General features: G+C 34.6%; 1 protein-coding gene across 1 annotated transcript in view; it reads left to right on the top strand.

Annotated features, from left to right (window-relative positions):
• Positions 1 to 9,637, top strand: part of LOC123536010 (ubiquitin carboxyl-terminal hydrolase MINDY-1-like) — a 30,293-nt gene extending 20,656 nt beyond the window's left edge. The window contains exons 6-9 of the mRNA XM_053528725.1: positions 65 to 261; positions 1,869 to 1,952; positions 3,543 to 3,717; positions 4,624 to 9,637. Of these exons, the coding sequence (XP_053384700.1) occupies positions 65 to 261; positions 1,869 to 1,952; positions 3,543 to 3,717; positions 4,624 to 4,638 (471 nt within the window). The 3' untranslated portion in view covers positions 4,639 to 9,637. The remainder of the gene's footprint in view (positions 1 to 64; positions 262 to 1,868; positions 1,953 to 3,542; positions 3,718 to 4,623) is intronic.
• Positions 9,638 to 10,459: the final 822 nt, after the last annotated feature.

Here is a 10,459-nt window from a genome sequence, read left to right as displayed (position 1 = left end):
AGAAATCTTTGTAACAGATTAGAATGGTAATTAAAGACAATTAAATGTTCTTGTTTTATTACAGGATGAATTATTTCAACTAGTTACGGACCAAGGCTTCCTACAGGAGAGTAATGTAGTGTGGGAGACTCTAAGTAATGTTGAGGGAGATTGCCATTTTGTAGATTCTGAGTTTAGAACATACACCAAACCTGAACCCCCTCCTTTATCAAAGGAACCTTCCAATGTACCAATTAACAGTGAGGAACAAATTGACCATGAGTAAGTAAAAAGTGCTAAAAATACAGCAGTCAAAATACTGACTTAAATACTTGATTTACCATCTATTGTATTTGTCAAATGAAATGTTTCTGTACCCCCATATGATTGCTGGTTGGCGGTTGCATATAGATTTGATCTTGTGCATGCATCCGTCCGTCCATCCATCCATAGTTCGTGAAGGGCCTAGCTCAAAAAGTATTTGATATAAACTGATGAAACCTTGTATGAGTCTTATTCATGATATAGACTTGCTCACCTATTTTCCGTCAGGCTCCGCCCCTGAAATAGTAAAAAATGCACATTTTCACCTTGTGACATGCCTATCACAAAAAGTATATAATATAAATTGATTAAACCTTGCAGGAGTCTTTATCATGATATGAACGTGCACCTCCTATTTTTCATCTGGTTCCGCCACCTATTTCCAGAGTTATGGCCCCTGAAATATTTAAAAATGCACATTTTCACCTTGTGACGTGTCTAACTCAAAAAGTATTTCATATAAATGAATGAAAGCTTGCATGAGTCTTAATCATGATATGACCTTGCACGCTTGGCATTCTTCTTAGGAATTTTAGTGCTTATTAAAAATCATGGCCCTTGAAATAGCGTGTATTTTTTGTTTGTGATGCTCATAGCTCAAAAAGTATATGGCCTAGAATAATGAATCCATTTCATAAAATGTTTGTTGAGACTATGACCCCCTTAAGTCTGCAAACATTTGAATTATTACCCCTTATTTGTGACAGATGTACCAGTGGGTGGGGGGTGTCACATCCTGTGTCCTACAGACACATTCATCTCCCTTTGATTTGTCAGTGCAAAGACTGTATCTTCATGAATCTTGGTCAGAATGTTACTCATGATGATCTCAAAGTCCAGTTTGAATCTGGGTCATGTAGGGTCAAAAACAAGGTCACAAGGTCAAATCAAAGGAAAAGCTAGTTAACACTCTAGAGGCCACATACTAGTATATGACCATATCTTACTGAAACTTGGTCAGAATGTTAATCTTCATGATTTATAGGTCAAGATCAAATCTGGGTCAGGTGGGGTCAAAAACTAGGTCACCGGGTCAAATCAAAGGAAAAGCTTGTTAACGCTCTAGAGGCCACATTTATGATTGTACATGTATCTTCATGAAACTTAGTCAAAATGTTAATCTTGATGATCTTTAGGTCAAGTTTGAATCTGGGTCATGTGGGGTCAAAAACTAGGTCACGGGGTCAAATTAAAAGAAAAGCTTGTTAACACTTTAGAGGCTGCATTTATGACCCTATCTTAATGAAACTATCTTGATGATCTTTAGGTTAATAGGTCAGGTGAGCGATACAGGGCCTTCATGGCCGTCTTGTTATATTTTCTTGTATTGTTTCTTTTTCTTTCGGCATTGCTTCACTGTTTTTCACTGTTTGCTTTGTTCTCGGTGCTTCCGAGGGATCTACTTTCCAGATTTTATTCACCAGTATGGAGAGCCAAGTACACATATCACTTTCTTTATCAGAAATGTAAATAACTTAAAACAATAATACTTAAATTTACAGAAACTTCCCCAGCCACTTTACCTACTTTTACCTGTTTTAAAATACTGTGTATATGTATTTCAGTTACCTGGTAGCATTATCCCTGCAGCAAGAACAACAACCTCCAGAACAGATAGACTGGACACCTCAAAACTCTCAACTCTCAGAGTAAGTCTGTAGTATTCTCCTTAGAATTGATTATCTAAAAGATCTCCCCCCCCCCCCACTACTCCCATCCACCCCAAAAAAATGGGGCTGGGTGGGGAGCACATATAAGCCTTCATCTGTCTTTCCAGATATCTGTCCATCAGACATTTTGTGTCACGCATATCTAAAAGAAAAAAAAAAACTAAGATAGTGTCAGGAAATTTAACACTGAGGTATTTTATTTGGCATGCGAAGTTGTTCACCTTTGGATTTGTTTTGGATTTTGTTCAGTAAGGAAAGAAAGTTATGGCCCTTAACTCTGTCAGAGTATGCATGAAAGGTCTGCTAGTTTGTTTCCAACGTATGTCAAAAAGGTATTTGCCTATTGTCATGAACCTTTTATAGGTTTTGTGTTCAGCAGCTGAAGTTGCACACCTTGGGTTATATTTTGGATTTTTACTCAGAATTAGATGTAATGCTCTTGATGTATTAAAAAGTATTCATAAAAGACCTCAACTGTCATGTTGCGCATATCTCCAAAATGAAACATTACTGGAATGTTATTCAGCATGTGAAGTTGCACATTAGGGTTTTATTTTGGATTAACCGTTTCACTCTCTTCCAACCAAACCTTATCCAGCAAAAAGTGAAAATGTAACTTTTCCAGTTTGATTTCATAACATTGAAGATGAATTAGAAATATCTTGAACTTGTTTTTCCCAAAGATTGAGGACGTGTTTAAGTACGGTACCAAAAACACATGCACTAAAATACCATTTTGAGCTCACCATTTATGTTTTGGTCAGCTTTTCTCCTAACCTATCAAAGCAATTGCTTTAAAACTTGCAACACATGTTCACCATCATTAGCTGACTCTGTACAGTAATAAACATAACTCCAACCTGCTTTTTGCAAGAATTATGGCCCCTTTTGGATTTAGAAAATCAGATTTCTTGGTTAAGTTCTGTGTTAAGGTCAGCTTTTCTCCTAAACTATCCAAGCTATTGCTTTAAAACTTGCAACACTTGTTTACCATCAAAAGCTGACTCTGTACAGCAAGAAACATAACTCCATCCTGCTTTTTGCAAGAATTATGGCCCCTTTTGGACTTAGAAAATCAGATTTCTTGGTAAAGTTCTGTGTTTAGGTCAGCTTTTCTACCAAACTTGCACCTTTTGTTCACCATCAAAAGCTGACTCTGTATAGCAAGAAACATATCTCCATCCTGCTTTTTGCAAGAATTATGGCCACTTTTGGACTTAGAGCATATCAGATTTATTGGTTAAGTTTTGCATTTAGGTAAACTTTACTCCTTTATGGTCAAAGCTATTGCTTCAAAACTTGCAACACTTATTCACCATCAAAAGCTTAGAAAATCATGGGTAGGTCGATACTTCTATTATACAGAGACAAAAAAATCAGATGAGAGTCTGCACCCGCAAGGTGGTGCTCTTGCTATTCAAGTTGCGGTTTACCTTTGGTATTCATTTAATATTGACAAGACTGTTGAATAGTCGAGCGTTGCTGTCCTTAGGCAGCTCTTGTTTTCTGTGGCATTGAGGGTTGCTTTTTGAAAAAGTATGACATATGTATGACCCATATCATTTACAGTGAAGAATTAGCCAAACAACTTCAAGAAGAGGAACGCAGAGCTGCCATGGCCGAGGCAAATGAGCCCCAGCGTCGTCAAGGGCAGCCAGCACCTAGACCGCAAGGTCAACAGTCTTCTAGTCAGCGGAGACCAACTAGAGGAAACGGTCAACCAAGAGAAGAGAAAAAAACTGATGTATGATACTGTGAATTTTATTATTTATAGGGAACTCATTTTATATAACATTAACATTTTAAATTCTTTAAATTCAATTAGCCTTTCTGGTTAAAACCACAAATTTAGAAGTGTTTCCAGTCTGTAACTGCTGACATGAACTGGCCAGTACTTCTGTTAAAAATTATTATAGTTTAATCACAAGAGTATGAGAGTTATGATATACTTTGCTAACATTCCTGGCAATAGTTACTTTCAATAAACATATCTTTTTCTCTCAGTGGAAAACACAAGTCTTCCCTGTTTAAATTGGATAAAGTCTGAGTGTGGTTATATAAAAAAGAACAAAGCAACGAGTATCCTTTTTCGTTAGGGAAATTTAGTAGAGAATTTTGGTGGATGTTTATGTATATCATTTACAAACAAAATCAATGAATTTACCTTTAACCCTTAACCTGCAAAATTTCTATTATGAACTTGCCCGTCTTTCAGCTTGGACAGTACCATTAATTGTTAAAAGGGGTGCTTACCTAAAAAATACTGAGTGAATGGCAAACAGTGCAAATAATGATCCGTCTGCATGGATGTTCTGTCTGATCATGATCTATGCTGGCCACAAAGGCAGAGTCACTCACGTTTAGTATGACAAGGGTTAAGAACAAGTATCAACAAGTGCTATTTTCAACATGGTTGGGGGACATTAAGATTACATGAAGTACAGCTATTTAAGAGGAAAGTACTAAACTGAAATATTGGGTTGTTACAGTATTCTTTCACATTCAACTCAAGAGTATTTCCATACTAGTGAAAAATAAAAAAAATATTTATTTTTTTCACTGCTTTAGAACAGTGAAAGTATCAGTTTTACATGTATTTTGCTGTTATGTTCCAGTATTTGTGCATAAAATAAATCATTTTATGTTTCAGTGCTGTATTTTGTGACACACCCCGTTGTTTGTATAGGATACGTCTTCTAGTACACAAGTCAGCAGGATACTGATTCCTATTGTGAGAGTCATTCACCTCTTCTACCAGGCACGAGAATGGCCGGCCTAAGTTCAGGATTACATGTACATTGTAGCGGAAACTTGCAACTGCCAAGTTCCATGTAATATGAGAATGTTGTAATTTGCTGTGGAATAAGTTTGCACATTTTGTATTAAATCAAGTTAAAAAAAATATTTTAGAAATACATTTGTAATATTTTAGCTTTTGTCTGAGATTTCAATGCTAATTAGAGGAAAAGAGCTTTCAAAGTCCACATTTTCTTTTGTAACAGTTAGACAAAAGATGATGATTCCACAGTCCTTATTCTCCAGGCTTGTACTGTAAAACCAGTCTTTTTTGTGACATATATATTTTCAGTATACATGCATTTGCAATCTGTATTAGATTTTGCAAAAATAGATACCTGTGAACCTATTATTATCATTGTTATAAGTAGTCCTAAAATTATGTTTTTCAAATTAAGCATGTATCTTGAATATTTGACATGTGCTCCTATTTCAGTTTTAAAAGTAGCAAACTTTTAGCTTCAGGAAAAATATCTGATTTTATTATGTATAAGGATGTTGTAAAGAAAAATTTAATATTGGTTGAAAATTTGGGACTGCTGTTAGGTTAACACTTTGGATTACAGACTATTATTTTTGGAAAAATGTCTAAAAGCCACAGCATAGTTATTTTTTGTATATTTGCTGACATCTTTTGTAGCTGCTTATTGAAAACAGAAGAAAATGCAATTGATTTACCCCGAGGCAACAATTTTTAGAAAATACAGCTTTTGCTTTTTAATGTATTTAAAGTCTTCATGTTATAATGAAAAAGAAATTATATAGAAATGTATGTTGTAATGTTTGAAATTGCCATTTGTGTTGCTGGTAGAAGGGTTAATTTAATTTGCAGTAAAACATCAGTTGTTTGAAGTCACAAGGGAATGAGCAAATTGCTCAAGTCATTGAAAGTTCTGTGTGAGTCAGACCAAGAAAATATTAGAAAAACTACAGTGGATCACAGCATTTGCTCAGAGTCAGATCCGGTGCTTGAGTCATTAATGCTCAAGTGAGTGACGTTTTTGTGTATATGTAAAGAAAATACGCCATATTTGATAAATGTAGCAGTGTAACATGAATAAATCTTTATATACAAAGGTCACTGTTCTTGGAGGTAATTTGCTGAAATGAATTTTTTTGTAACATTTGATGTACTTTGTACTGATAAGGCCTAAAAAAATTGTTTGTTTCCGATATCCCAACCTACCCTAAATTTTTGGCCCGACCCTAAATGTTTTTATGGCCCAGGAGATTTTTTTTCAACTTTTAAACATAAAGTTGCAAAGCTTCACTTTTTATGCTTTAAACATGGTCTGTGATGTTAGAACTCAACTGACTGATGCTCTAAAGGCATAACCCTCTTATTTATATTCATTTTTTGACAAAAAAATAATTTCCAAAAAGTCTCACCTAAGAAAAAATAAATTCCAAACAAAAAAAAGATTTAAAAAAATTTGCTGACCTACCTTCCATAAGTTCTTTAGCATGTTATTGGAAACAAACCTTTTTTTGTTAGGCTTAAACCAGCCTGGCATTGGTAATAAGTTGTGCAATAGCTGTTGTGTTTTCATGTTTGAAGAGTAATAGCATATTTATGTTTCATCAGAATGATTGTGTTAAGTTTCATTTTCTTTTTAAGTTTTTTGTTTTCAGCTTATAATTATGATAGTTTATTTTCACTTATAATTACCAAAAGTAAAACCAATAATGACGGAATTCTTAAAAGGGACATTTGGCACCCAACATGGGACCGTGATGGCATTACACAAACCAGCATTAGTTACTACTTTCCTACTTATTGCTGTTCTACCGAGTTTGATCCATCCAGGACACTGGGTTAAAATGGGGGCAACCACAAGTGTAAATGTAAGGAAAATATTACAGGTAAAATTCCTGAATAGACAGCATTTGCTAGTGCTTCTCTATCAGACTTGTTTGAGGGAGGCGCCTTTGTTAAATTCTCGGGAGCATAAAATTATTTGAAAGAAACTAGAATTGTCTGAAACTCTTCAACGAAGAAAAATTAAGTGTAAGGATTATCTCATGGTCCCTGTCTCATATGAGCGACTTGGGGCCCATTTTATGGGTTGGGGGTAGGGGATGGTTGATGCTTGTCACTTGTCATGTTCATATTACCTATTTATGTAACAGCTGAAATTTAAAATGTTCTGTATGTGTTCAACTTATGGTAGCAGACCCATAAAAGATAATTAGCAAATGTAATGATGGAGTATTTACATGTCATAATGTTTTGGCTACAGGGTTAGGTACAACATCAATAGGAATTTGTTTTGTATATCTTGGCTACTTGTCTTTAAATATTTAAAAATATACTAGACATATTTGATATATGAAGTGTTACAACATATACATGTAGTTTATGCAAACATAAAATTAATAAGCTTATGTGAATGAACGCTACTGTACAGGTTTTAAGATAGCCCACAATACATGTATAGAGCTAAAAAAAAATTTTTTGAACAGTTGACTGAAATTGCAGGACATCTAATAATGAATGTAGCTCTACATACACTATTAACTAAAATGTTTATTAAAGTTAAATATATATCTGATATTGAAGAATTTTCTCCATTTGAAGTAAATATTTAATAATAAAATATTTTAATGAAAGATTTGCAATGGATATCTGCAGTGTTACTGAGACATTTGGAACATTACAGAAATACTTTTGAAAAACAAGCAAACAAACAAACTTGTCATAATTGTTAACTAGTTAACCCTTACCCCGCTAGCATTCTTTAATAAACTTGTCCATCTTTCCATTAACTGTTAAAAGGGGTGCTTACAAGAAAGATATTGAATGAATGGTTAACAGTGCAGATCTTGATCAGACTGCACAGATGTGCAGGTTGATCATGATCTACACTTGTTGCAAAGGCAGAATCACCGGTCGCAAAAGCTTAATCAATTGTGTCAAGCATAATTAGGGTTAATATCTGTTATGAGCCTGAAACCATGAATTTATTTAACTGTATAAACTCATTTAATGACATATAATATTGCTCATATACATGCTTAGAATTTTAACACATTTTTCAATTATTTATGAAACACGAAAGCTATTACTTAATTTGTTTTTGTTTGTGATAAGTCTTTTCTGTATGTATGTAAGATAATAATAAGTTGTATTTTGTATTTGGCTTCATTTAGTGTCATTATGGTAATTATGCTAAATCCATGCCTTGAAATTAAAACCATGTGATCATATATTTGGAGGTTATATTGATAGGGTAAAGTGTATATGTCTTGCAGCTTTCAGAATTTTGCCTTCAGATCGGTAGAATAAATTTCTGTCCAGATAAAATATTTGAGGGCTGCAACATTCATATTATATAAAAACCAGTACAGTACATGTAATGCTTTTGTTCAGTCAGATTGATAAATGAAATTCTGTATAATTTGGATTTTTTATTTACTTTCAATATTTGTCTCAGATGTTTTAGAAAAATATGACTTGTTGGTTAGACTTGCACCATTTTTCTGGCAAATTATCGTAATACATTGTTGCCTTATTTCCACAATGTAGTGACTAACATTTTTAACAGAAATGGAGTTACGGGTATCAGTACAAAGGTGTGGCTGAGATCTGTATTATGATATCACTTAATACCCATTTAGTAGTGTACCAACGTTTCCCCGAGGGATTCTGAAGATGTTATAACAAGAAAAGAACATGCACTAATGCTTTTCTAGCATAAAACACGTAAGACCCAAGTAAATGAATATATTGAGTCTCAGTGTCATTAAATTTCCATGAAATGCGCGGTAAAGTATACGGCGTTTTTTTCACATTGATGTCATTTCCTTTTGAAATATCCATTTTGAGGCTGTAATACTTTTACATTTTACCTCTGAATGCGCATATATAAAAAGGTGTTATAACAGCCAATGAGTGCGAGAATCTCTGTTAACACACGTTTTCTCTCCTGTAAAAACAACCCCCGAAAAGTGACAAAAACAGCAGTTTTATGCTAGAATGTATAGTGTATTTAACTTTCATAAGCACACTTATTTGAAGTTGATAGCTGTTTTTCTTGGGTGTCAGTACTTGTATTTTGGTTTAGCTTGCTTAATGTAAATTATGTTCATACTAAATGGCAAGTGTATTTATACTAAGTTTGACAGTATATCAATGATGTTGGGTCTGTATAATTTATGGTATCCATTTAAATGCTTCCATTAAATTTTGTTTTTATTTGACAAATATATTCTTTAATGCATGCTAAATCTTCATGTAATAATGTTATTACATAGAATTATTGGCCAGACTCTTGAATTATGATGCTGAATTAAGGTGTAAATAATCCTATGACAAAGGGCATTTTTTGCACAAGTAGGGTAAAAATCTGGTTCCAAGGAGGATATAACAAATTTTAAACCAGTCTCCAAATGCTTGTCTTGCCATTGGTCAGTTTCAAAATTGTACTCAGAAAGCAGCTTTACCATTGGTCAGTTTCAAAATTGTACTCAGCAAGCAGCCTGTCCATTGGTCAATTTCAAAATTGTACTAAGCAAGCAACCCGTCTCATTGGTCTATTTCAAAATTGTACTCAGCAAGCAACCTTACCATTGGTTAGTTATCCCCCGCCGATGAAATCGGGAGGGGGGTATTGAAATGGCGTTGTCCATCCGTCAGTCAGTCCGTCCGTCCGTCCGTCCGCAGCCATTTCTCAGTAACTACTTGGTAGAATTTCATGAAACTTGAAATAAACATGAACCAACATACTGCGATGATGCCCGTCAAGTTTTTTTTTTGATTGGTCAATTTCCCTCAGAGTTATTGCCCTTGATTTAATAAAAAATGTCTGTCTGCAGCCATTTCTTCAGTAACTAACGGGTAGAATTTCATCAGATTTGAAATAGACATGAACCAAAGATACTGCCCTGATGCCCGTCAAGTTTTTTTTTTGATAGGTCAATTTCCCTCAGAGTTATTGCCCCCTTTATTTAATGAAAAATGTCCGTCTGCAGCCATTTCTCAGTAACTACAGGTAGAATTTCATCAAACTTTAAATAGACATGAACCAAGATACTGCGACGATGCCCTTCAAGTTTTTTTTTTGATTGGTCAATTTTCCATTTAGTTATTGCCCCTTTTAAATTTTTTAAAAATCCACAGATCTGTACATAACAAACCAACCAATTGGAAGAATTCATTTTAAAATTCTTCCATTTTTTTCCATTTCACATTTATTATAACATGTGATGTTGTGTACCTACACCTGGTCACCACCTTACATTGGTCACCCCCCTCCCTCTCACCCCCCCCCCCCCCCATTTTTTTTTTTTTTTTTTTTTTTTTTTTTTTTATAATTTAACATGTAAACTGTTGTATCCTCACACACCCCCCCCCCCCCCCCAAACAAACCATTCATTTTCTTAATTTGATTTGACTAATGAAATTATTGCTTCTTGGGAACATTCTTAACTTTTGCAGGATATATTTTTTTGCCGTTCCTCAAATCTGACCCTTTCGGCGGGGGATTCCAATTCCCTCGAATTTGCTTGTTTCAAAATTGTATTCAGCAAGCAGCCTTGCCATTGGACAATTTCAAAATTGTACTCAGCAAACATACTTACAATTGGTCAGTTTCAAAATTGTACTCAGCAAGCAGCCTTGCCATTGGTCAATTTCAAAATTGTACTCAGCAGGCACCCTTGCCATAAGTCAATTTCAGAATTGTGCTCGG

This window comes from Mercenaria mercenaria, chromosome 17 (genome assembly GCF_021730395.1).
Source record: "Mercenaria mercenaria strain notata chromosome 17, MADL_Memer_1, whole genome shotgun sequence".
NCBI classification, from domain to species: Eukaryota; Metazoa; Mollusca; class Bivalvia; order Venerida; family Veneridae; genus Mercenaria; species Mercenaria mercenaria.
Note: the sequence above shows the minus strand (reverse complement) of the source record. Positions and strands in the feature narration are given on the sequence as shown.